Source organism: Gymnogyps californianus, chromosome 17 (assembly GCF_018139145.2).
Source record: "Gymnogyps californianus isolate 813 chromosome 17, ASM1813914v2, whole genome shotgun sequence".
Taxonomy (NCBI): domain Eukaryota; kingdom Metazoa; phylum Chordata; class Aves; order Accipitriformes; family Cathartidae; genus Gymnogyps; species Gymnogyps californianus.
This window is the reverse complement of record NC_059487.1, coordinates 11,896,103-11,923,954: the sequence shown is the minus strand read 5'-3', so window position 1 is coordinate 11,923,954 and position 27,852 is coordinate 11,896,103. Positions and strand designations below refer to the sequence as shown.

At 42.1% G+C, this 27,852-nt stretch overlaps 2 protein-coding genes across 2 annotated transcripts in view; one reads left to right on the top strand and one right to left on the bottom strand.

Annotated features, from left to right (window-relative positions):
• Positions 1-2,039: 2,039 nt before the first annotated feature.
• APCDD1L (APC down-regulated 1 like) lies at positions 2,040-9,055 on the top strand. Its single transcript, XM_050907600.1, has 4 exons — positions 2,040-2,064; positions 2,920-3,049; positions 3,644-4,202; positions 6,718-9,055. The coding sequence occupies exons 1-4, from the start codon at positions 2,040-2,042 to the stop codon at positions 7,480-7,482; spliced, it is 1,479 nt and encodes a 492-aa protein (XP_050763557.1). The 3' UTR covers positions 7,483-9,055.
• An 8,751-nt stretch (positions 9,056-17,806) lies between these two features.
• VAPB (VAMP associated protein B and C) overlaps positions 17,807-27,852 on the bottom strand; it is a 33,363-nt gene continuing 23,317 nt past the window's right edge. Inside the window, exons 3-6 of the mRNA XM_050907094.1 lie at positions 26,440-26,543; positions 23,037-23,117; positions 21,258-21,434; positions 17,807-19,055 (exon numbers count right to left, since the gene is read on the bottom strand). Coding sequence (XP_050763051.1) covers positions 18,897-19,055; positions 21,258-21,434; positions 23,037-23,117; positions 26,440-26,543 — 521 coding nt within the window. The 3' untranslated portion in view covers positions 17,807-18,896. The remainder of the gene's footprint in view (positions 19,056-21,257; positions 21,435-23,036; positions 23,118-26,439; positions 26,544-27,852) is intronic.

Sequence of the window (27,852 nt, the reverse complement as noted above, 5' to 3'; positions counted from 1 at the left end):
CACACAGAGCGCAGTTAGCGAGTTGAGAATGGGGCTATATTCTGTGCTGTTGTTTCGGTATAGCTATAGACTACACCGATACCTCTAGAGTCTTTCTGTGGTTATGAGCAAGAGCAAATCTGACCCTTATAGTCTGTTACCTCTAATACAAATACAGTTATTTTTTAGTTTACCATATTCTCTAGGATAATGATTTCATGTTTAAGTGTAATTCAGTTTGGACTGTCCTTGTACTGATGGCTCTCCAAAAGCTTTGCCAGTATTTAGGCCTCTTGATAGGGCAGTCAGATGAAACTTGGCATATTCTGCAGGTGAGTAAAAAAAGACCCGGGAGTAAGGAGCACACAGGAGTAAATTTGCCCGAGGCCACAGAGCAAAGGCATGGCAGAACTGGGATGAGGACGCAGAGCCCCGACTCCTAATGGGCTCTACTAAATGGGCACCCATGGGGCAGCTTGCATGCACGCTGCAGCTGCCAAATTAAAGGTTTAACTAATAGCAATGGGTTTTGTCATCCGGTATTTTCCCATTTTCATATGAAGACTCACGGGAACTGCTTTTTAGGAAGCACTAGTGCAAGCAATTGTGAAGGAGCTGGCTATGCCTGCTCGCCACGTCCAGCCCTTAAAGATGATAAAACCAGTACAATTGTGAGTCTGCTCCAAAAAGAGCCCTTAACACTAATAATGTGTCTTTCCAGCTAGTTTATGCACTCCAGCGCCTAGTGAGGTAACAGAAAATCCAAGGCTAGTTTCACTGGCCTTTGGGTAGGTAGGCTGTTCTGTTATTGCTCTCCTGCTTCGCTGGGGGCTTCACTTTCCATGTGTTTATTCCCTTTGTGGTAGTTTCAGGGTTTGCGTGCTTAAATCTACACAAATACATTTCAAGGACCCTGTTACTGTGACATGTAAAACCTTTGCAAATGGCAGCACCATAGTGAAGTGACTGAATTTGTCGATCAGATGTAAGTCTTAAATTATATATTACTAAATTAGTAATAAAATACTGTTTGAGTGGAAATCTCTCTGCTTTGCCACATGTTCAGGAGCCTCTGACTTGCACAGGAGATGTTTAATTACCAAGTTCCCATTTGACTTGGTCTAGGGCTTATACTTGTGGCAAACTTGGATGCGGAACATTTGTAACAGGGATTTAACCCTGTGTGTGTGTGTGTGTGTGTAGGATGTGCTGATGCCAGGGATGAGAGGCTCCTGCCTTGGAATAAATTGGCTGTGGGAATCGGGGGAGCCTCCCTGGTAGACCCCAGCTGTGAATCTCACCCTGAGTGTTTATATTTGTTATATCCTGAGCTTGTGAGCCAGGGAATTTTGCTGACGTTGCTCAGCGGCTCGTAGTCTTGCCCATGGTTTGCAGCAGATCCGTATGTGCTAGCTTCATCTGCAAACACTTCTTCTTAGGAAGGTGATTGCACTCTCCGAGCCGGGCTCGGGCCCTTCACAGTCTCACCTGTCACTTCTTTCACGTGCAGCCAGATGGTTTGGGTTTCTCTTCCCAGTGAAGGGTCTGGTTTAGGCAAATCTCCCTGTAAAGATCACGGGATGGTTCAGGTTATATAGAAGTACGTATGTGGCACACAGGGACTAAGACAAGCAGTTGTGACTCTGTATCTTGATCTCCTTGACTGAGGCATAGGGTGTGTAAACGTTTAGCATCCTCACTCTGTGGGAAGGTAATACATATACGTTAGATCTTCCTTTCCAGCTGATAGGTGGGCTGGAAAGCAACCAGTGTCCTAACCATTGGTATATAGTGAGTAAAAGTTGGCTTGAAAATTTCCAGCACACTGCTAGGTAAATTGCAAAGTGCAGCTAGAGCGAGCGAACCTGGCTGGGCTCATAAACCCCAGGCAGCCCTGGGCTGGGCTGAACACCACCAGGCCGAGGGACCAGGCTCTGCCAGACGGGGCACTTGTATGATAGCAGAAAATCCGTGGGGTTTCAGGAGGAGCTTCAGTGAGAGCTCATTTCGTGGTGTTATAAAGAGGTAAATCCCAAGTTTCTTGCTGAAGCAAACGCACGATGAGTACAACAGAAGTTTGCTTAAGTAAAGAGTGAATAATATATAGGAATATATGTACATATATATGTGTGCATGCAAAGGTCTTCAGGATTTAGCTGAGTGTTCACACATTCCCTAAGCCAATAACATCCGTTGTTATGGGAAATGAGGTAAGTGACAGAATTACTGTCCTTATGGCGGGCGACAGGCGAGTCTAATGTTCCCATGCTGTAATTCCCTGTTTCAGTTACTGCTTCAACAATAGCTTGAGAGAGAGAGAGAACACGAACAAAGAGCACTCAGTTTTATTTGAAGATTTCATCTAAAAAATAGTTGGGTTCAGATGAAACTCAACTTGGAAAACAGTAAAATAAAAATTCTGTATCCTTAACTAAGAGCTTGTTGCTTAGCTAACCCATTTGGGTTTTCATTCTCTAGCTAGCTCTTCTAGTTAACGCAGCCAAAGGAGTTTTTCCAGGCAGTGCCGTTTGAAATGTTTTCTGTGTCAGTGAAGCAGTCAAGAAACGCAAGTGCCGAGCACTTGGCAGGATGCGAGCGGTACTGGAGGTACCTGGCAGACCTCCGCAGTCCCTCTAGCCTGCGGCCGCAGCTCTCTGCAGGCACAGCCCCGGGGATTCGTTAGGGCGCGTAACCCTCACGCAGTCGGCGCCGGCCCCAAGCAGAGCCCCCAGCGGGACCCCCCCCTGCCCGCGCCCCCGCCCCTGCCCCGCCGCGGAGCCCCAGAGCCGCGCAGGGCCGGAGCGCGGCGCCGCGGGGAGACCCGCAGCGCGGAGAAGCCTGCTGCCTGCGCGGGGGTGGAACGGGCGCAGCCTCCGCGCAGTGCTGACGGCCTCCCCCCTCCTTTCCCTCTCTTCCCCCCTACCCCCCCCCCCCGCGCAGCCTGCGCGGCCGCGGAGCCGCCGCTGCGCTGGGAGCCGCGGTGCCGGCAGCAGCTCCGCCACCTGCAGGACGGCGCCAGGATCGCGGCGCGGCTGCCGCCCCGCCTGGAGGGGCGCTGGGTCTCCACCGGGTAAGGCACCCCCCATCCCCCGGGAACGCACCCCCAGACCCCCGGGCGCACCCCCCCCCCCCCGGCCCAGCCCAGCCCAGCCCCTCTGCACGGCTCCTGCCCCCCACCCGGTGCTGCCGGGCTGGGCTTGGCGGCACGGAGAAAGCAAATAGCTGAGCGACAAAAAGAAAGCCTGTTCTCCCCCCTCCCCAAGCACCCACCCCCGGCTGGAGGGAGGCCTGCGGTCCCCCTACCCCCGGGTGCCCTGAGAGCCTCTTGCCTCTCTCCCCCGTTAGGGTGCAGCTGATGAGCACACCCGGCTCAAATGGGCAGAGCAGCCTTGACACCCCCGCCCCGCCCCTGGCACTCCTCCCTGGGGATGTGGCACAAAGCGTAAGATCCTCTATCCGGCACTGTCACATTTTGGTAGCAGGTGCCCAGATCTCAAAATCGCCCAAGGGTGGCCACCTGGTGTGGGAGGCTCTTGCCCACGATGCTGCTCCCACCCATGCTCGCCCCTCTCCTCCCACATCCCGGGTGCCCCTGGGGAGGGATTTCACCCTGCGCCCCCCCGGCTGCGTGCTGCGGGCGGCTCAGGGCTGCCTTCCTCCCCAGGTGCGAGGTGCGGCCGGGACCCGAGTTCCTCACCCGATCCTACCTCTTCTACGCCAACCGCCTCTTCAAGGCTTACCAGTTCTACTACTGGGACCCCTCCTGCCGCGACCCCTCCTACTCGCTGGTCATCAAGGGCAAGCTCCGGCTGCGCCAGGCCTCCTGGATCACCCGTGGGGCCACCGAGGCCGACTACCACCTCCACAAAGTCGGCATCGTTTTCCACAGCCAGAAGGCCATGCGGGAGGTGGCCTCCTGGATCAACCAGACCTCCGGCGAGGGCTGCAGCGGGTTCCTGCCCCCGGGGCGCACCTGGGCTCCTGGAGCCCTCTACGAACTGCTGAGCGCCAAGACCGAGCGCGACTGCACCGCCGCCTTGGGCTTCGCCATGCACGAGCTCAGCCTCGTGCGGGTGGAGAAGCATTACCAGCCCTTGCTGCAGCCGCAGCAGAGCGGGAGCCGGCTGGTGGAGGAGCTGTACCTGGGGGACATTCACACGGAGTGGGTGGAGCGGCTCCACTACCGACCGACCGGTTATCAGCGACCCATGCAGAGCGCCGTGGTAAGGACGATGTCTTTATGCGGTCCCCTCATCGGTTCACGGGCTTTGCCAAGCACGTGTGATTTCCTTACTGTTAAAATACCGCCTGCCTGCGCTTAGCCCCCTTCTGTCCTAAGGACACGTGGATGAGGAGGTTCGGGGCTGTCGGTGCGGGTTCCCAGGGTGCTGCCTGAGTGCTCTGTGGCACGTGGGCCTCACCCTCTCCCTTACTGAGAGAGCAGGACTGGGGTGGGTGAAAGCTCAGCAAAAGCAACGTCAGAAACAAGCCTGCCTTGGCATGGGGCTGGAGTTAATGGCTTTGCTTTGGCTCTGTGTTTTCCTAGGAAATGCAGTTTCCTAGTTTCCGGCACCAAAGTCAGTGAAAGCTTCGGGCTGCAGGTCATTAGAGACTGCCTGCTCTGTCCTTTGTCTTCCTCCCCTCTCTTTCGCTCTTTGTTGTGTCCTCCAGGTTGAGAGAGGAGCGAGGAAGCAACATCTGCCATTAAATCATTAGTCCTCGGTGTAATGCCATTAGAAGAGGAAGTTGCCCCGAATACAATTATGTTATTACACAGAAATCAAACTTTCATTTTGACATAAATAAAACTGAGCGGGAGACTTGGTTGCCTTTTATTTTATTTTATATTGTATTTTATTTTTCAGCAGGTTAGTTTATTTCCAGAAAAGCACATTTCTATCTGAATCATAGCTAATCAATTCAGAAATGATTGGGCAGTGAGATGGGGTGAAAAAACCTCTCTGAACTTTACCAGATAGAATTGAATTAACTGAAAAAAAATTATTTTGGGGGCAACATTTCCCCACACCCCGAACTACACCAACTAACGCTGAAAAACACAGAGCAACGCCCCTCTCCCCCTCAAAAGTAACATTGTCAAATTGGTTAAACTTGTGTTATCTTGGGCCAAAACCATATATATGAGCAAAACCAGATGGTAAACATAAACACTTTTAAAAGTTAATTTAAAACCAAACGTAAAGATACTGAAATTCACTCTCTGAATATAGCACTGTAATTAATCAGCTAACAGCTCCCCAATGGACCAGCACATGATGTCACCACTTGGCGATAATTAGAAGCTGCCATACATTAGAAATAACTTCACACGACTGGTTTAAGCAAGTAAGATTTTTGGCTCCACGTCTATAGTGATAATTTTATTGGGCACAGGATTTTTCTTTTTTTTTTTTTCTTTTCTCTGAACTAATGTCCATTTGCCCGTGCTGGTGAATTACACAGCTATGTTAGGAATTATTTTTTAACCCTCTTTATGAAAATATCACTCTTTTTCCCTTAAATTTATATCTGTTTTAAAGAAACCCATTCTCCCCAAATTACCTTTCATTATCAAAGAATTTCCTGTCTAAGGAGAGCATATATATTTGCCAACTTCTGGGATTATTTAGCCATAATGTACTGTGTACTGTCAGCACTCATTAACGTGACAGTAGCAGTAAAGCAAGCTGAAAATGACTAAATTACAGTAGACTCCAATCAACTTGCATGTAAATTACCCACCCTACAGTTAACTACTGAGTTATTTAACCTTGTTGCATACGACAGTTCAGTAAAGATTAGCTCGTGTTCTAGAAAATGATAAAATGTTCAAACCCTGGTTATTTAAAAATAAATCAGTTGTGATATATGAAGTATAAGAAAAAGTTCCAAGCTACACAGAAAACCCTCCTGGCATTGGATCAGCTGCAGGACTGGTTGGACTCGGAGCTCCGCACGAAGCGCAGGCGGAGAAGCAAAGGTCAGGTCCTTGTTTTGCAGTAGGTCCTTTCCTTCTCCGTCTCCAATGCAATGCCCGTTCTGGCTGCTTGGCAAACCCCCTGCCTCCCTCCCGACCCGCCTCACCTGCCGCCCGGACGACGACCTGCAAACGCAGCCGCAGATGCGGGAGCGTGGGCAGGGGCTCCGTACGGCCGCGGTAGGAAGGGGGCGAGGGGGAAGCAGAACGTGCCGTGCTTTTGGCTGTCCCGGAGAGGCTGCCACCAGTGCGGTGTAGTACAGCCGCAGAAGCCTCCCCACGGTAAGGTTTCAGAGCCTTTTTGATTGCCAAAAAGAATGCATTGTTTCTTCTGAATCGGTGCAGAAATGCGCTGGTGTAGCTGACATCTCCCAGCACCCTCATCCTCACCCATGGGTAAGCGCAGCAGCTTGCAGTGGAAAACTTGTGGGGGAACAACCTGGATGGCCCGAGGGAGCGTTCCCGGCCCTTAGAGCAGCTCTGCCCTTGCCCCGTCCTCCTCCCTGCAGCCTGTCCTTAGCGGCCCTGGCACAGGGCAGAGCGCAGGCTCAGGGCACAGCCCTCGCTGTCCTTCCCAGCATACCAGAATAGCAAAGAGCCAGGGCAGCGCTTTATCTCACTTAATCTGCTTGGATGTCTTGGGCCAAGTTCATTACAGTTGAACATCCTGGTGCGGAAGAGGGGAGTTTGAGCTTTTTAAATATTCTGAAAGGGTTTTTTGCCTGTCAGTTTACAAAAACGTTATTTTTTGTCTTCTGCAGCACCATGTGCATCCTTGCGCAGCCTGTGGGATTATATACAGAGCTGATGAACACCACCCACCCATACTACCCGTCAGAGCTCAGCTGCCGATGCAGCTCAGCGGCAGCTGGGTGAGCACCCACTGCGAGGTCCGACCTGCGGTGCTTTTCCTTACCAGGTACTTCATATTCCACGGTAACAACCACACCTGGGAAGGTTATTACTATCACTACTCCGACCCACTCTGCAAACAGCCGACTTTCACCATCTACGCATCTGGGCATTACACCCAAGGCATCCCCTCCTCCAAAGTGAGAGGTGGCACAGAGCTGGCTTTTAAAGTCACCCAGGCTCGGGTGACGCCAATGGACCAGGTGACGGTGATGATGCTGAACTCCTCAGAACCTGGAAGCTGTGGGCTGACAAGCTCCTGGAGTGCTGGGGTGGAGCAGGATATAACACCCACAAATGGATGTTTGGCTTTGGGCATCAAGCTGCCCCACACGGAGTACGAACTTTTCAAAACGGAGCAAGACACGAAAGACCGCAGCCTGCTGTACGTTGGCGAAAGGCCCACGGACGGATCCAGTCCCGACAGTCCAGACAAGCGACCCACGTCGTATCAGGCACCTCTGATTCAGTGTGCTGGAGCGTCAGAGGAATTCTCTAACTACGTTAGTCTAAAATACTTGGGAAAAAAGGATGGTAATGGGAATGACGCACTAAAACCTTTGCCTGTGGCCTTTTTATTGTTTATAGCACTTCTGGTTTTAAGATGGGACTAGTTATCTATTCAGGTACAGCACAGAATTCAGATAGTCTTGGTGCTAGCATGATTTTTATATCCTTCAAATGAGCACATCTGGAATCAGTTTTACTCAGATTTGGAAACACTTTCTAAAAACACCCAACAACAGTGAATGAAGCCAAGAAGATATGCCTGACTACATACTATTTGTCCTGTGGCTTTATTGCCTAATCTCCCCTCTTTGCCTACAAATTTAATGTAGTGACATGGATGTGCTGCACATTGCAATAGATAATTTAGCAATATGAGGGGGGGAAAAAGCAACATCAATTACAATTGCTGCTTTGAGCTTTTGACATTGCTAAGATTTAATCAAGAGCTTGATTCAGATGTAATTCAAACATCCGAAGTGTCGGCTGCTGAGTTTCTTTGAGGTTAAGTTCCCTCCCATCATACTCCTTATTGCTGTTCTTGCAAATTTAATCTGCAGTCAGTCAGCAATAGATAAACAGTCAGCAAGTGTTCTTGCTAAGGGCACAGTTAGTCATGCCTTTCTCAGTTTACAGACGTTTTCTGCAGTTTCTGTGTGTATGTACGCACACAAAGATGCAACATACAATCTTCCACTTACGTAAGTACAAAAAGCAGCCCTGACAGAGCATTACCTCGACAGACTGTTATGCCTGACCCTGGTCATAAAAGAAGATACACTAAACGGAAAAAGCTTCTGTGCACAGCCGCTCCAACCTTCGGCATTACCTAGCTGCAGACACTGCATCCTTGCTGCGTTATTCTGGCTTTTCCAGTGCAGTACTGGCCTGCGCTTCGGTACGTCAGCAATGGCCCCGTGTCGCTGCCCTCCTTGTCCCGCAGACAGAGGCGCTGCCAGGCAATCGTGACTCCCACTCACCATGCACCGAGCGAAGCAAAAGATCGCTTACAAGTCTTCTCAGGCCATATATTTTCACTGTCTCCTTTTTAGTAAGTGTACTGGCGTACCAGTTGTTAACCCAGCTCTCCTTTCAATCAAAATGTCACTTCCGCCTCATTCCTGAAAGATGTTTTATAAATCTGTCTCTGGTGAACAATGGGCTGAGGAGATACTCGAATCAGACAGCACAGTCAGGTCAAACTGATTTCTACGGGCAAGAAGGACAAACTAAGAAATTATATTCCCTGTCTGCTGCAGCTAAGAAGCATATAACTTACTTGGAGAAGCCCTCCTCCCAGTAGCTAAATCCTCTCCAAATAAGCCTATGTATCTTACTCACAAAGGATATTTTGTTACACCAGCTATGCAATAGCTACCTTCTTAATGCTGTATTTACGAACTTGCAGCTTGTACTTAGATAAATTATGGGTTTTATAGCATAAAAATACTTTGGGGGGATCTGTACATTAGCTAATAATTCAAATGAGATGCTTATTAAATGCATACAATTGTGACACAGAAGTTGTCAGCATGTTCACATGTTCCAGGCATGATCAAATATTAATCAGGCACATAAACAGTTACACTTTTAAGATGATACACAGAAAGGCCAAGCTTGGCTACCTCGCCTTCAGTTCCCCCTACAATCAATGGAGAAGGAGACTTCTCCAGGGTTAGTTCAGCAGGCAAAATACCTCCCTGTTTCGAAGGGTTGTTGTGGTTTTGCTGCTACTGCGTGGAGATCCATGGGCAAACATTTGAAGAACTGCAAGTGCATCTTGGAGAACGTGGTGTCTCCTTTGGGATGTCCCCGTTGAGATGCTATGAATTGGGGCAAGTCTGGGGTAGCACAGCTGCATCTCATGTAAACCACACACATGGCAGAACTTTTTCTGCAGCAGACCCGTTTCCCATCACCGTGCCAGAGCGGTCACTCACCGCAGCCTAGAGGAAAGGTTCCTGTGACTCGCATCAGCAAAGCTACGTGTTTCTGCAGGACCCAAAGATGTCCATGGCAAGAATAGGGAACAGCCTTGTGCTGTCTTTGGAGGGTGGGTGGAGGAGGGGGAAGGCAATTCCTGCCCTATATTTACCCCCAAGAATGAGATTTGTGTGCAGATAATTTGTTTTTCATTTACATAGTATGGAAATGTATTAAACTTAGCAAATGTTCAGATACTGCATGGTGTAAAAACTCCTCCAAGACCACAGATCCTTTCAAGGCGGTGATGGGACTAACATGATGTAAAAAGTTACAAGACAACATCACATATTTGTGCAACGTATGCAACAAGCACTTGAGAATGCTCCCAGCACCTCCCGTAGCAGGTCAGCCGCCCCTCGGCTCCAGCAGCACTGGATGCTTAGACACAGCTCCACAACTTTGCACGACGGATGGGCTACGCTGACTAACCTTCCCTATGAAAGCCTCATCAGGAGCCTCTTTATCCTCTGTTTCCCCCCCTTTAAGTATACTTCTGAAAGAAAAAAAAAAGCCATGAAAAAGCCATTTGCATAAATATTGTAACTTTTATTGTTCTGTTCACAGGTTTTGGAGAAACATTCCTAAATTACACAGTTAATTCTCTCTTAAGAATTTGTGCCTTTTTCCAATTTGAATTTGCCTGGCTCCAATTGCCAGTTAGTGATTCTTGTTGTGTTGCTCTTTTTAAGATCAGAGAGCTGCAGTGTTCAGTATTTTCTCCCCGTGAAGGTACTTGTGCACTGTAATCAAGACATTCTCAATTTTGGTAGATAAACTCAGCCAACTGAGTTTTCTCTCTCACCCTCTCTAAGGCATTTTCACACTCCACCAGTAATTTTTGAATCTTTTTTTTGCACCCATTCCAATTACTCAGCTTCTCTTTTAAAATGTAAATATCCAAATGGCATCCAAAATTCCCAACTCTCACAGCTGAGACATACAGAAGTATAATCACTTACTGCTAACAGTAATTAAAAACAAGAACACATTCATTAGTCTTTTACCCTGGGACTGCACTGGGAACACATGTGGAGCTCTTACTCTGGTCCTGGGTATGGATATTTTTGTCATGTTAACAATTTATCAGTAGTGATTTTGTATCTCTTTTCACCAGTGATCTGGAAGCACTGAATTGTATCGGGTCCCAGCAGAACCCTTGAGTATCCCCATTTCATTATGGTTCTCTTTGAACAACCACTTCTGAAACGTGATTGTCAGAAAACACCAAGCTTTGCAGGGGCCCAGATATACTCAGTTCACTCTAATCCCCAAAAAACCTGAAAAACAAAAGATGGAATGAAATGACTGACATTACGCCCCTTCATTAACATTCATCTCCTTTTTCATCCCTTCCCTGGGGGTGTCCAGCTAGCTAAGCACTTCACCCGGGCCGTCCTGTCCTGTCCGCCATCCTTCTCATCAGCAGGTCAGAGACTGCCCCAGGCATCTCCCGCAGAAACACTGATACAAGGCTTCTAGGCCTACTGAATTTAAAAATGTTGATTTTTAATATTAAGCATTGCCAATGAATGACATCACCTTTCCAGTTCTTTCTCTTACATCATCACTAGCAGTTTTAGCACCTGCATCTAGTAATGGTCCTTATCCTACCGCAAAGATTTCCTCTGAACTTCTGCTCTTTATCAGCCTCTCCAAGCACTCCAACCCATGCATTTTTCTTTTCCTTTGGCTATTGCTTTCCTTATTAATTTTCTACACTTCATAACTCTCATTTTGAGTTGACCGCTGTCTGCTTCCCTTTTTCTTATTTGTTTTATATTACTTTACATCTAATTTTTCCCTTCATATCATCACTGAAACAGGATGGGCGGTTAGCCAAAGTTGTCCCCCTTCTCGATTGCAAAATTATTGGGTTTCTGGCCATTTAACATCCTTCACTTAGAAAACTGCCAATTCAAATTCAGTTTTCCATCTAATTTCTTCTTCACTACCAGATTTTATATAAAATTTGCTCAGCTATGCCCTTTTGAAGCATCAGTTACATTTATTAGCAGTTTGCATGGCTGTATGCCTAGCTCAAATGTAATCAGGATTCCAACTTCTAGTTCTGCGATTCATTTATCTGACATAAACAAGACAAAACCAAATAACTTCACGTTTCATGTCTAACACTGCATTAGAAAAACAGGTCTAGGACATAGACAATGAACATTAGTCCTGACTACTGGATTCCTCTCGACTGTAAAATAAATATATACCTTTTTATTATACCTGCGAAGAAAAACCAAGCTAACATGCACTGGCAGGTTAGTGCCAGCTGAAAGTCAATGGTAACAGGCACGTGTGTCTTGGAGAACTCTTCCCCATTCATTTTTTATATAATACTTTCCAAAAGTTTAATCATTTTTTAACCACTCCAAAAAGTAGAGAAAAATAAAATAATTTTCAAACACTCTGAATACATTTACTAGCTTCCTGCACCAAGTCTGAGCATGAAAGTCTTTGTACCTTCCTTAATATCATAAGCTACTCAGACAACTTGCCTTTGCAATTTTCTGCTTCTCTAGCAGGCAAAAAAATTTAAAACATGAGCTGAGTTTGCCAGACAAACATAGTCACGGGTCTGATCTCCTCTTCACAGCCCAATTAACAGTAACGTATTTTTCCAATTAGCCATCTTCATGCCCCCCTGTTTAAAATACCTTAGAATATATTTTGCATTCTAGATTTCCCAAGCAATTCTTAAACTGAAACGGAAAACACAAAAAAGTTTTAAAACACTGTTGGATATAGTAACAGCATTGAGCTAGTGCTTCATTTGATAAACAATCCACACTGAGTATAAAAGCCTGTTATTTACTATAAATAAATATGCTGCATTGAAAGAGCAGAAAAAAGCTGGAGACAGAAAGGTGGTGGTTGGCAAGACTCATTGCTCCAAACTCTACACAGAGTGAAGACGAAGAAGGAACAAATTTGATCAAAGAGGAAGCAGAAAGGCGAGTGGTTACCTAGGATGGGAAAAGGCATTTGGGACCAGAGTCAGACATCTGTATCAAGGGAACGCTCTGCCAGGCAGCCCCGGGGCAGCCACAGAGTGTTCCCGTGGGCCCGAAGTCCGGGACAGGCAGTCAGGGAAGAGCAAGACTGGAAGGGTGATGGGAAGAAAGGGACTGAGATGGAAAATAAATAGGCAGCAGAGAAGAAAAGCTGTTTAAAGACGCTCGGCTGAACATCGGTTTCTTTGCCAAGGACCAGTAAAGGAACAAGGATGACTTGGATTGAACCAAAGGGCTGAGGGAGGGAATGGAGTGAGATTTGACAGCTCAGGCAGAATATCAGAAAATAAATGGGCCAGGAGAGTCTGCAGCCTTGACAGAAATGCTCTTTCGGGCTCAGAACTGAAGCAAATATTCCTGGCTCCAATCACACTTCTGTGTGGCCTCCCCATGAAATGTCAAAACAAGAATTGCTGCTTCAGCTCAGAGTTACTCACTGCTAGATCAGATGCTTAGGTCAAGAACGGGTGTCCATATGCAGAACATAAAAGATTCAGTCCTGACACACACGTCGGTTACACCTAATACCATGATGCCATTTTTTAAGTTCAACTTAAAAAAATCTAATTATATGTATCTTAAGAGAACTTAAGATTATATAAGGTCAGGCACACAAAGTTGGGCAGTTTTAGACAACTTCTGGGCAGCCTGAGCTCACTTTTTGAGCCGGTACCGAAGGCTGGATCAGATACTGCAATGTACTCACAAAAAGTGGCCAGACTAACAGTGCACAAACTTGGTTTTGCCATTTCCTAACTTCTGAGTGCTTGGCTTTGTGCAACCTTAATAAAGGTCTTTTAAAAGTAGTTGTGTGTGGATAATTGTGTGTGGGAATTTTGCCAACTCAAACATGAGGGAGCTCAAGAGGCTTTTCTAATCTTGTGAGTTTATCCGCTAAAGAAAAAGATTTGATTTAAAAAAAAATGAAGTACAGCTAAACTGGGAACAATACTTTACTACGGGCTGTTCTTCAGTTCTTCATAGGCACTTCGAAATCTTGGAAAAAAAAAAATCACAAAATTAGGAACTCATTAAATAAGTATGAAATGTACTGATGCAGAAACATAAACAGAAATGCCAGATGTATAATGTCAACTTGTAATATGTAGTTTCAATTAATTCTTCTTAATTCATTTGTTTTCTTAACTTCTTTTGTTTTGCCATCTGGAAAAGGCCATTTTCTAATGACAGATCATAGGAGGAAAGATCCAAAGTTCAAGTTTGCTTCAAGGAAAAGCAGCCTTGTTTCTGTGCTCACAGACCCAGTGTTCCTTTTTGTAGTTTTCACTCACGCAGAAGCTTCAAAACAAACTCAGGCCTGGACTGGGAGGCAAAAAGATCTACATGGAAGTTTAGTAAAGTTTTCAAAAGTTTTACTCTTCAAAGTACAAATGTGAAAGCAGTTCTGTAAAAGGAAATGAAGCCACAGGAAACGGTGGAGTAAATGACAGGTATATAGTCATTTTGGCAATGTGCAAGTGCGTGCTTATTAGAATATTACATGGAAGAGATTTCTGGCTGCCTCTTACTTGTGTTATTTTAAAAAATAATCTACATTTATCCAGTAAAAAAAATCAACCCATTAATAAAACAAACAATTTTATAGTTAAGCAGATTTGAGTAGTGGAAACACACAATTACTTTGTCCTCGGAAGCTAATCAAAATAAAAGTAACAGCACGAGTAACGTCACTTTTGCACTGACACCCGTTCGACAAAGTGACTCAGTATACATGAAGCTGTCAGTATAATACAAAGAAATCTTAATAGGACATGGTCAAAGGATCAGCATTGCCCTGCTTGAACAATAAATCCCACTATTTATCTAACTGTAACAGATGATTTATACTAGCATTGTATCCCATTGTCATCTTTTAATGAAGTATATCTAGAGAACTGCTAGGTTTCACTATATGAGCAAGCAGCCTTGCTCAGTAGTTGCTTTTCTTTCTAAAATGCCTAAATACTGGTTTATACAAATATTTTCTAATTAGTAAATTAAATTTGTAGACACGTATCTGATTACAAAGAACAGTAACTTCCACATATGGTATTGAACTAGTCTCCCTCCTGTACAGATTACTTTCTTCTTTTTATACTAGTGTTTCTGACTCCCCCCCCCCAAAAAAATCTCAAATATGTACACTGAAATTCACTCACCACCTGTCCCTTCTCAACTTGCTCACTTGAGGATTTGAGTAATGGATGCTAACCCATTGTCAAACAACGAAAAAGCGGCCCTCCAACCCCCAGCTGCTCTAGTGCTGCTGTGAAGTACTGTTGCAGCTGTAACACAGCCACAACAAACATGAAGTTCAGAGTGCTTGTTTTACATGTTCTTTAATTTCAGAGGGATTTTTCGTTGTGTTTTCTTCCTCAGTTACTTTACATAGAGAACAGAACTCAGGATACGGCATTTCAGGATGCCACGTAGAGCAAAAGAAGTATAGTTTCAAAAACTTAGAATACTACAGTTAAGTCTCTATTGTGCCCAAGAATTAAGGAAGTGTTCCAGTTGCGAGATGAAAGTGTCCTACCCATTTCCTGAAGAAAAGGGATGACATAGTTTTCTTTCATTAGGCAACTGCAACATCAAGTATCTTAAGACATTAACAATCCATTTTTGTGTGCTCACCGCTATGTAAATATGCTGACTGCTAAGTCAAGATTATAATAAGAATTGCAAGTTTACATGTGCAGCGAATAGAAACCCTTTATAGTTTATTGGTGAGAAGAAACGCTAGCAATTTGCCAAGTGAGGTTCCAACTTTATCCCACTAACAGCATTTCAGGACAAAAAAGTAACATGGAATACCACCATCAAGCTATTACAATCCTGTATTTTTAGAAAATTACATTATGGTACATCAATCCCTCTCAACATGACACACGTGGTATTATCTTGCTCTTCAGTCCCTAAGGCTATTCAACAGTAACTTGAAACTGGGTGCCTAGCTTGCATATGCAATTGTTCCAGTTGTGCATTCACAGCTGACAACTGCCAATGCAGAGCAATAGTTATGATCGTTCATGCATGGAATATTTTCTTTAAGATGTGGATAACTACATGAAAATAGTAGAAACCATTTTCCATTCATTTCCCAGTACTAAGCTTCAAGACATTTTAGATATCTATTTATACCAAATTTGCCCAAGGAGTGCAGAGAGGAGTGTAAAGCTCCACCAATTGAAGACTACCTAAGCAGCCTCTACTGGCTCTTACAAAAATTAACAATAAATGTATATGCAAGTGGGCATCTTAAAATAACAGTAAGGACAATAATTAGATTAAGTAATAACTTGATTTCTACTATCATGTATCAATTACAGTTTTCTAATATCTGGTGTTGTGCAAGGACACCAAACAATAATCTTATTTAGAAACTCTATGTTTCATGCATAACTACCTAAGATATACAATGCCCTCCAGAATAATTCACTTTCTATGAATACTTCAGGAAAACATTTGCTCTGGTGTCATCATGTAAGGGACAACTTACAAAAGATCCAGGTGGCTTAAGAACATCCATCCAATATATTTTTGCAATGTATCTACAGACTGGCCTTTTAGGAACCTTGCAAGAAAAAGCGTCCTTAGATTTCTTTCTACTGTGTATGAAAGAAAGGTCCAGTCAAACAGACAGGCAATAGGGATTCCACTGATCAGTCATTTTATTTTAAGCTCAGCAAAAGCAAAGCATTACCCAGACAATTCAGTGCTACTGTCTGTTCAGGCTGTTGTTAGAAATGGTTAGGAAAGACCTCAGAACTTTGTGAAGTTCCAAAATATAAGCAGTTAATTTAACAGTCTTGTTTAGGACTGATGGTGTGGGTCGGCCCCAACTGCAGGCTACAGTCATTACCAACAGATCCTTAACTAACTAAGGTCCTCTGTTTGTTGGTCTCCTTGATCACGTGTTTGTAAGGCATCTAGCAAAGCATGAGAATGTTTTCTGGGACCTCTTTATAAGCCTGGAGTGCAAACATCAGGAATAACTTTGCTCACAAATGATTTAAAGTTCCAAGTTGTCACAGATCACTAAGAAGTGACTACTGAACACTGGAAGGAGGACAGACATTCTGCTGGCGTTCCCCTTTATCTGGGAGCTGCTTGTGCCAGCAAAGTCAACTGTGTTAGCTAACAGTGTGTGTAAAATTTGCCTGGAACATTATTACAGACATACTGACAAGAGACCAGTTTAAAGCTTCGATCCTCCCCTTTTACCCTGCAAAGACAGTGATTTTTTTTTTTTTTTTTAAAACAAACTTTTTTGAGGCTGTTTTTCAGCAGAACAAAGGGCTCTCAAAAAAAGAGATCTCAAAAGATCAAAATATTTACAGCCTCTTAAAAAAAAAAATACTGCATAGCTCAGTCTCCCTTCAGTAAAGGTTTTCTCAAATATATTCTTCAAAGCAATGAAAACTAATTTTGCAACATCACTTACAACCTTGTCCTTCTGAAAAGGTTCTTCTAAAATGTTTCATGTAAAAGTTTTCAATAGCTTCTAATGCCTGGAAAGTATCTTTTTCTTGATCAGTTCTGCCCAATTTGTCACGCTGAACTCACTGCTTCGTTCTTTCCAGCTCATCTCCCATCTTCTCTGCCCTTTACAGGTATACTTTAATAGCTTCATCACTTCCATCCTGAGCAGACAAGGCACTAGCATTTTAAAATGCTAAAGATAAACCTCTCGTTTCTGTTGAATCTTCTAGAGGTACTTACAGAGTTGTGTTCATAAGCTGAACGCACCAGTTAAGATTTTTTTTCCTCCTATTTTCTTATTAAACCTCACATAAAATTTCACTTATTTGCACTTGCAAAGCAGGAAACCCTTGAGACACAAGTGGAACAAACATAAAGGTCAACGAGTGCAGCAGACAGGCTGCAGCCCAAACAGCTTTCTCAAGAAATCACAGGAATAATAAAGGAATGAAAGAAGTCACTTTTAAAAGACGTATCTTAATCCTGAAAGGTGTTACAAAAACTTTTGTCACCGATGGTTTTTGGACCTACCATCTAAGAATATACGGGAATTTATCTGCTCAAAAGCTATTTCATCTACTGAAGTTCAACATGTTAAAACACATTGAGTTCGTGTTTCGTACTAAAAGTCTGCTTAGAAACAACATTACCTTAACCTTACTTTCAACATGCTATCAAGCTTCTTAACTACTGAACCCAACTAAACTGAAAAATGGGAAGTTACCTTGTACCTCAGCAGTCAGCATGGTTACTTTGAACAACTTATGTATATCAGGCTCATGATGGGGTTGTTTGGATTGATTTTAAAATTAGGCTGGAAAAAAAAAATTCATCCTGAAACAAGGCTGCAAGTTTCCTTATGCCATAAACAAACTAAGTTGACAGAGAATACTGTTTCCTCCCCCCTCTAAAACTGTGAGAACATGACAAAAGTAACAAAGGAAACATTAATTTGGGGGCTTTATTTAATTTTTCTTTTCTTTTTTTTTTTCTTTTTTTAAGATGCTACATAGTCAAACAGGATTGGTCTTTTACGGCATAGGACTAGTTTACTACTAATATTTCTTCCCCTAGATAGACTTATTTACATACAAAAACAGTTTCCTGACCACTGTTTCTCCAATGCTCAGATGATCAAAACTCCCAACAATTGTGTAGTGCCCAAAATACCAGGAGGCAGAAGAATCTCGCATCACTACAGCAGCAAATTTTTAGTTCTAGTCACTGGCTTTAAACAGGTGCCTTTTCATACCATATAGTATTAGTCAATTTTGTGACAATAAGGAAACATGAGATGAAATACATTAAATAAGTTAAATATGCATTAAACATCTCTGAATAACATTTTAATTCAACTAAATGAACCAACAGCAATGTAGCTTGGTCCCTTTATGAGAACAAGGCATTGACCTTTATTCCAAATGAGCGTCATACCAGTCAATATATGCCTCTTAATGATGCCTAGCACATTCAGCATTGCCACATACACTTCTTTTCAGCTTCTCACTATTCATTTAAGTGCCAAGAGATTGGTGACTCGCACAGAGTTGAAGACACTGACAGAAACTGTTAAATTTATGAGCAGAATGGTGGATTAACGTATTTTACAGAAGTTATCAACACCTCCTGCCTAACCCAGCTCCAAACATCCAATAGGGCCAGCTCCAGCAGTGGAGGAATAGTTTGTTCTATTTTTCCTTTTTTTTTTTTTCTTTTTTTTTTTAAAAAGAGGTAATCCAGCAACATGTACCAGGGTCTAAGAATGTTTAAAATGACATATACAATATTCCATTGTAGTGTTAAGTCACGATTTTCTCCCCCCCTTCATCACTGAAGCATATTCTCTTTCATTCATTCATTGTACATTTTAAACTTTCTAGATTATGTTACATAGTATTTGTGCAGGGGTAATTTAAAGGCAAGACCTGTGAGATGTCATACATTAATTTTTTTTTAAACATTGTTATGAATAAATTTAATCCAATGATATGGCAGAACCATCAAACCAATTTACAATTTCCAGCATGCTGCCTCTACAAGGCTATTTTTCCTATAATTACACCAAAGACAAAGAACAAAACCACCAAAGCAAGTAGTCTGGAGCTGAGCCCTTCATCCTTGACAGCAGCTGCAGAAGCAGATATTGGGTTGTTTGTCTGGGGTGCCTTCCTCATCCGCAGTCCATCTTCTTCCTAAAGGAAGATATATTTATTATTTCTACTGAAAAAAAGCTTTAAATATTCACCCTTATCATATTTATTTTAAGTGGTCATATTAAAATAGGTGAAAGCAGATTTACAGCTAATTTAGAGCTCTATTTCCTAGATAATCCTGAGAAGGAAAGGGTAGTGAGGTAAGAGAGGAATTCTGTATCTACTTGACTAGCAGAGCAAAAACCACATGCTCTTAGAACTGTCTTCTCCTGCTGACTAAGGTAATAGGGGAAGGAAGCAATGAGGAAGCCTGCAAGAACACTTGTCCGAAGTCTGGAGACAGCTCCAGAACTTCTAAAACAATGATGGAGGGAATGGCATGAAGATGCTTTTCTTGCTCTGTAAGCAACTATAGTGCTGTTGGGGGAAAATACTTTTCAATATAATAAAGATAGGTTGTGAAAAATATGCAACTTTAAGGCAATTATACTCATCATTCCCCTAGTTAGATGTCACAAGCAAATTTTACGAGCATTTGAAGGGAAATCTATTTCCCCCATCATATTAATGTTGACATTTTGACATGAAACTAATGGCAATAATTAGGCTATTTTCTTGGTATGAGTTTGACAGCTCTCTTGATTTAAAGATGTATGAGACAACAGATAAAACAACATCATAACACCAGATATTATCACTTCAAGTGGAGACGATGTTCCCCACATCTTGATCTAAACTGTTGTGCAGCACAGCTGTGTGTTAGCACACTCCATTAAACACACACACACACAGAGCACTTTAGGAGATGGTAAAATGAGCCTTTTGTGACCTAACCTGTATACAGCTGAAGCAATAGTGTTAGACTTTTATGTGATATGGTACTATAGTGCAAAAGTGTAAGATACTGAAGCAAAAACCTCCAATCTATAAATAAAAAAAATACTCAAGAAATAAAATTGCAATAAGTTAAAAATTGTCAGATAAGTGAAATTCAAAAGGCTCAGTGTATGTCAGTGTTTCTCACTTTTGAATTTAAAGAGGCACCTAACGTTCTGGAGGAAAACTTTGGTTTTTATTCTTTTAAATTATTTTTTTATTAAAAGTCACAGACTACCTGATACCTCACTACTGCTATAAGTCTGGATGGGGACAACTGACTTTTGTAAACAATAAGATGTTGTTTATCTATATAGTAATTTTACTGCTAGAAACAACACATTTTCATTTTAAATATTTTAACTTCCTTTTGGCAGTGACTCTAACCTGACACTAACAGCACCTGGTGGCTGGCAGTAATTTAATAGTTTTCTGATGTTTTACAGATGTTTCTAACACTCCACAAAGGGAACGAACAGCTCACCGTTTTAAGACATTACTGTAAGACATCAGCTCAATTCTAGAGATCTCCTGTAGAGCGTTTATTCAAGACTGATTTGCAATAAAATAAAATAAAATCATATAGTACTTATAGTATTGTGAGATGCTGGCAAAACAAGAACACAAGGAGAAGTTAAGGTCGTGTCTCAGCTATATACATATATTATTTCTATGTGCAAAACAAAACTGGTTTACAAATGTTTAAAGAATTTCTTCATGCATCAGCCAGCCAAGCAGCATCAGAGCTGACAGAACAGAGTTCCTTTCATTGGGCTCCAATAGTCACAAATTCCACATTTTCATTGGTGCTGCTATCTATGAAACTAGATGTTTACAACAAATGAAACGACTGTAAAAAGAGTTTTTTCAGCATGGTGATAAAGGCTTCTCAATTACTTGATTTCACAGCAATGTGCTGGATATGACAGGAAGCATATTTCTTATTAATCTGTCTTTCTTTGGTCATTCAACTGCATATTATAGGTGCAATTACTGAACACTTGGTATTTGCACAACACTGCCCTCAAGCTCCCATCAGTTTGAGAGAACAGGGCCAAATCCAACACTGAATGCTTAATTCAGACTGAGAAAATTAGGTGGAAAAAGAAAAAAAAAAAGAGAGGGAATTAATTATTTTGGGTTGCTGTCCAGTCAGTTTCTCTGACTGCATGACTTGTATGCTCCTTTCAAAGGAAGCATGGATTTCAACACTTTTTCTCAGTTTATAGAGAGAAACCTAAATTATCTTTTAATTTATAGACAATATTAAAATATTGTGCCAAGGTCAGGTAACCAAACCTTTAAGTCGGAAGCTTCTTTTTCAGTAAAGGGGTGAATCTGGAAAAAAAAAAGAAGTATCTTTACCTTAAACTGTTTATTCTCCTCCCGTAACCTCTGAACTTCTACTTGAAGCCTCTTATAGTCTTCCATTACTTTCTTAACTTCAGTGTCATCCAAAGAAGAGCTTATTGATTTAGACATTACAGAGGAATCTGTCTTTGTTGCAGTTGTGGATACAATTTTATTTATTTCTATATCATGCTGTTAAAAAAGGACAGAGTGATTTTTGGTTAGTTATTCACACCACACCACACCACACACCTGATATTTAGGAGGAGAATCAAGTAAAATTGTCTGTGCACACCTGAAACGTGCCTGTATCAAAAGAAATAAACAACATTTTTCTTTCTGTAACCTTTACTTCCCCTTTCTGTTTCACAGAAAACACCAGATCAGCAGCAGTAAGCGCAGACAGAATGACCTCGACTTTTCAGTCCCTGCATATATAGAAAAGGAAATATCCTTAGACCATGTCCCACAATATGAATGGGAACTTACTTGCTCACAGTCTGCTTATGGAGTATTAGCGCTCTCCTCACCTTTCCCTCCCCAAGCACAACACAAGCAGCTACTCCAGGAACCAGGGTATTGCTAGGAACTACCGACCTGCTCTGCTGTAGTTCCCTCGCTCAACTCCCCACAGCTGGCTATCACCTCTCCATCCTTCTGCGTTTCTGTGGTGATGGAGGAACTTGCAACCCAAGTTAGGAAACAAGCTGCAGACCTCCAAACCCTCCTCCCTTTCCTGCCTTTGGATCCTCTCCGTGTTCTGCACTTTAGAATGCAAAGGGCCTAGCTCTCATAAAAAACAAACCACTCCCCACCCAAACTGCCACCAAAGTCTTAAGATGAAGGTTTTATTGATATGAATAAAGTAACAGGATCTTGTTACTACTTGTGCTTTGTTTTGCCCTAATGAATTTTAGGGATTATAAAAAAATTATGACTAAACAGAATAGCTGTTAAGTTCCATTTAATTCAAATTTTTTCCTTCCTCTCATCACATCTCTGAACTGGAAACACCGGAAGTACCCTGGCCTAAAACAAAAGCACCTACTTTTAGAGCGAATGTTCGCTGTCTGGAGCGGGTAGAGCAGACATAGTGAGACTACAATAGCAACATTATAACAATACATAATCGTAATTACAAGCTGTCCAGTGCAAGGTAGAACAATTGTGCCTTCAGTACCTGCATACTAGGAAACATTTTTCAGTTTATTCAATCCATTATCAGTTCCACATTTGACACTACATACTTCCATTAGAAATTAATGCGTTTATTACCCTAACAAAAAAGGATCCTGTAATATTATAGCTACTAACTGCAATATAATCCCTAACTGCATTTGTGTCTTTCTTACTAGCCTTCTACCGATTTACTTGCTAAAACCAGAGCTGCACCAAGGAAGCAAAGGGGAGTGTTGGGACAGGCAAATTTATATTGCTGATGGTTATAACTGCTTTAGTATAAAATCTGAGCTTTATGACCATCAATCAGCATCTTTGAAGGTTTTTTTGAAATATTCTTTATCCTGTGATCTTTCACTAAATGAAAACAGATCAACTCAAAGATTTCTTTGTGCTTACGTTGCGCCTACATTGTTCAAATTAGTTGCTAGTTACATTAAGCATCACTAAGATTTTTAATAGTTTATATTGTGTTTTCAAAGGGTGATGCCATCCAGGCAGTGAAACAGAGGGTTCTGTCTTTTGCTTATATAGCTGTCTGTATGAACATGCCATTTTACATGATTTACTGTGGTATTAAGTTAAAACACTCAATATGCATCTGAAAATACTCACAGGCTTATCATTTTCCGCTGGTAGCTCAAACACACACCTAAGTTTCGAATCCATGAGTTCTTCCGGTTTTGCTTCTTTCCACTGGAATAATTTAATATTAATTTTAATATTAAACATATTAGTATAGTAAGGCAGATGGAAAATGCAGTGTATTATGTAAACAAATCACATCATTTTACTCAGGAAAAATTCCACAAGTGTTTATCATGTTACCATTAACCACATACATGATGAAAAATGAAACCAAATACGTAACTGAGTGGTATCGTAAAGAAAGACCAGATACTATGAAAGAAATAATTCTAAACAGTCTGAAACTTACACAGGTAGTTTATGAGAGAACTGGGAATTGTGTAAGAGTAATTAGCATAGATAGGGGGAGCTATGGTCCTGATTAAAAAAAAAAAAAAAAAAAAAAGATGGGTGCATTCAAAGGAAGGGAAAAATAATAAAAACCCAAATCAGTAACAACGTTAGTTCTGAAGTCTTTGTTCAGCAGAGTTCCTATTCAAGCTTTTTAAATTTCACATGAGGTTTTCTTCCTGACTGGTATGAACTACAGGACTGTTCCTCCCTCTCCTTGTTTTCCACTTCCTTATTTTTCAGCATCAATGTCTAAACAATAACAGATGTACTACATATAGAAAGGAATAGCTTCCCCTGTCATCCTTCTCTCCCCTTCAACTACGGAGTCTACCATAAAAAAGTTCCCTTCCGATATTTTTAATAGGGATTACCAGTTATAAATCTTTGCTCAATATCAGCTGTAACCCTGAACTGATGTCCTGGTTTTGGCTGGGACAGAGTTAACTCTCTTCTTAGTAGCTGGTACAGTGCTGTGTTTTGGATTTAGTGTGAGAATAATGTTGATAACACACTGATGTTTTAGTTGTTGCTAAGTAGCGCTTATCTTAAGCCAAGGACATTTCAGTTTCCCATGCTCTGCCAGCAAGCAGGTGTGCAAGAAGCTGGGAGGGAGCAGAGCCGGGGCAGCTGACCCGGACTAGCCAAAGGGGTATTCCATACCATGGAACGTCATGCCCAGTACATAAACAGGAGGCAGTTGGCCGGGAGGAGCGGATCACGGCTCTGGCATCGGTCAGCGGGTGGGGAGCAACTGCATTGTGCATCACTGGGGTTTTTTTCCTTTTTTTCCCCTCCTCTTTTTTTTAATTAATTTTCATTTTTTTCATTATATTTCATTATTATTATTGTTAGTATTATATTTTACTTTAGTTATTAAACTGTTATTATCTCAACCCACGAGTTCTACCTTCTTTCCCGATTCTCCTCCCCATCCCACTGGGAGTGGGGGCGGGGGGGGGAGTGAGGGAGCGGCTGCACGGTGCTTGGCTGCTGGCTGGGGTTAAACCACGACAATTGAGAAGACTGATTCATAGTAGTGATACACAGCAAGAAGTGTCCACATTTATGTCCTGGAATTCTCACATGCTTATCTTCACTTTGACCATACTTCTGGTAGCATGGTATTGCTCAGCATATCTCAAGTAGGCGTCAAATTATGGCTAACCCCTGTGGAACCTGAAGAAGTATTTGACTCATCCTAAATAGTTGAATCGTACTTCAGCTCTTCTGTGACTGAAGTCAGAATTCTATTTTGAGCTCGTTGGCTGACTGTGAAGTGTTGAAAGGTTTATAGGACTCCAGTAATTTGTCTCACCTGTTTATCCAGAATAGGAAGAGATTTGGAGAGCGGTAACAAAACTGAGAACTGATCAACTGTTATAGGACAAGAAATCGTATTGGTCTGAAGAGCTCTGGAAAACTGAAAGGGCCATCTAGGTCCTAAAAACTTTCTTTGCTAGCAGAGTAACGTTTTTCATGGTATACGGTAAGTCATAAAAATTAGAGTTAGAAAGAAAGGCAGACTGGCTTATCTTTCTAGTGATGCAGACATTACTATCGTTGCTTCTCCCACTGGATCTTATTTTGAGGCCATTAAACAAATATAGTTCCATAAATCTCTTTCAAAAAGGAAATTCTTAACCCTGCAGAGTGCCGCAGCTTTAAAAAGCTATTCAGAAGAAGATGCATATTGTAAAAACTACCGTAAAAGTGTCATGATATGTACTCAGAGGTTTTCTGGCGTTGGCTTTTTTGTTTTTAATACACATACATACAAACAAACATAAGCCCCACACTTTAAAGTAATGGCCTTTTTTTCTTTTTTATTGTGTCCTCAATGCATACCGAGTATTCTCTCAAGCTAACAAAAGCCAGACTAGAGAAAGCTTCCTTGTGCCTTCTTGCAGTAGCAAATCTTGCTGTTATAGGAAAGCCACCAGTTGACATACTGGTTTGTTCCTTTCCAAGTTGTCTTAATGTAGCCTGACATCTTTTTTCTACGTCTTTTGTCCTTCTTTGCTTTAGCACCTACATGCTTCTGTTACTCTCATTTGTAATCACAAAGATGATCAGAGGGCTGGAGCCCCTCTCCTATGAAGACAGGCTGAGAGAGTTGGGGCTGTTCAGCCTGGAGAATAGAAGGCCCGGGGAGACCTTAGAGCAGCCTTCCAGTACCTAAAGGGGGCCTACAAGAAAGCTGGAGAGGGACTTTTTACAAGGGCATGTCGTGATAGGACAAGGGCTAATGGCTTTAAACTGAAAGAGGATAGATTTAGATTAGATGTAAGGAAGAAGTTCTTCACTGTGAGGGTGGTGAGGCACTGGAACAGGTTGCCCAGAGAGGCTGTGGATGCCCCCTCCCTGGCAGTGTTCAAGGCCAGGTTGGATGGGGCTTTGAGCAACCTGGTCTAGTGGAAGGTGTCCCTTCCCGTGGCAGGGGGGTTGGAACTAGATGAGCTTTAAGGTCCCTTCCAACCCAAACCATTCTATGATTCTGTGAATCCACAGGACAAAAATCTATGAGGGCCTTTCATTTACCTAAGCCACAAGAGACGCAGGTAGGGATAAAGAAAAATACAATACTTGTAAATCATCCTCCTGGCTCTTGCTGGGAAAACCAGCTGCTCAAGGGAAGACTCAAGACTGAGAGCAGAGGCATAAAACATAAAAGATGCCACAGACTTAGAATATATTCTATATATTCTTGGAATATATAGTTCAAGTTGGCCTTTCTAAAAAAATGATATATTGAAAAAAATTACAACTACTTAACATTTCTTTCATGGCTTGGTATCCCATTACTGACAGCAGCATCCTAAAGACACAAACACAGACACCAACTGTGTCTTTCAGTGCAAGATTCCTGGGGCTAGAAATAAACAGAAAACACCTTGCCATGCACAGAGATGGAAATCTGGCAAAGCTTTCAAGGATCATTCCAGTGTGGTTTGACAACAGCCCTTAAGGAATGCAGTAAAAGGTCTTATAAAATTATACAATCAGAAAGAAATCCATTTTAACTAATTTCAATACTTACTACTGCTTCCATATCTGAAGTATCAGCTGGAGCAAACATAGACTGGACCATAAACTTGTGTTTACTTTTCTCATTAGGGTCATAGTCAAAAGGCTGTAGCATCACTGCAAGAAAAACCCCAAAACACATTATGTTAATATTGCTCTGACGCGTAGTCATGCACTGATGATACAGTCACCAGATTTGAGAAATACAAACATTAAAATGGTTTCAAGTTGTATGTCCATTATGACCAAAGCAGCAGCTGAGATCAAGAACGTCACTTTGAAACAAAATTTTAGAAGAAAAGAGAAACGGACTTCTTCAGTCTCTAGATTTTTGTCTGAGAATTTTAGAAATGCTGATCACTGTACAATATTCTGTACACAACTATGGTAAGATACTAAATAGGATAATTTACATATCTTCTGGGACAGAGGGAAAAATTCTCAAAGAAAGCATCTTTTTTTCTTCCTCCATCCTTGGGGCCGAAATAACAAGCTGGCATTTTGATTAGTTGTACACACAGTATTGCTGATGGTTCCTGAGAAAAGCTACAGAGGCAAAGTCAAACATTTTAAACCTTGAGGTTCAGGTCTCACAATGGAAATTTCCTCTACAAAGTTTAAGAGTCCCATGGTATTTGTTTTATCAAGTACAAGTACTTCTCTTCCAAAAATAAGTTGCCGAAAGTTTGTTACCAATTTATAGCTGGAAGTTTATGGTTAAATGCTATATAAACGTCACCTCCCAAAGGTAGACAAGAAATGTATTTCTCACCATTCAAAAATCACAAACATTCTAGCATTTACTTATGCAGAAAATGACTGTGTTCAGGGGGCAGAGAGCAAGGAACAGCAGCTTTGGGGGGAGTGTGTGTGGTTTTTTGGGGGGGGGGGGGCGGGGGGGTTCCATTTAATATTAGGAATTTCCATGTCTTTTCTTTTTGGGTAAAGAACTAACACATTAAAGTAACTTGAAGAGGAAGAGTTATGTATTTCATTTACATCGAATATTCTTTAATCACAGTGGTCACTTAGAACCCCCTACATTTTGCAAATGACACCTGGATATTCAGCTACTGTGACATTAACGAACATGGGTTTGGCTTCAACATGAGACAGAACATACATGAAAATAACCAAAGCTTACACAAACCAAAGTTTACACAAACATGTTATTAGATCTTGCAAAAAGCTACTGTCCCCTCAAATCTAAAATGAAGCTCGCATATACTGCAATTACTGCTAACATAAAAAAAATGGTGTAAGGTTTAAAAATTCACATTTTACAACCCATGAGGCTACTTCAGTCCCTCAACTCAATCACTAAGGAGAAGCAGTTCAAGAGTTAGGATTACTTTCAAGTACTAGCGCTATTAACATTATGTACCTAAATTCATATGCACTAATTGCAGGGGTTTGTCATATAAAA

Excerpts from the sequence above, each read along its gene's own strand:
- APCDD1L (XM_050907600.1), top strand. The coding sequence starts at position 2,040 with ATGAGTACAACAGAAGTTTGCTTAA. Across the intron at positions 2,065-2,919 it reads TACAACAGAAGTTTGCTTAA|CCTGCGCGGCCGCGGAGCCG; the intron begins GTAAAGAGTGAA and ends CCCCCCGCGCAG. Across the intron at positions 4,203-6,717 it reads GACCCATGCAGAGCGCCGTG|CACCATGTGCATCCTTGCGC; the intron begins GTAAGGACGATG and ends TGTCTTCTGCAG.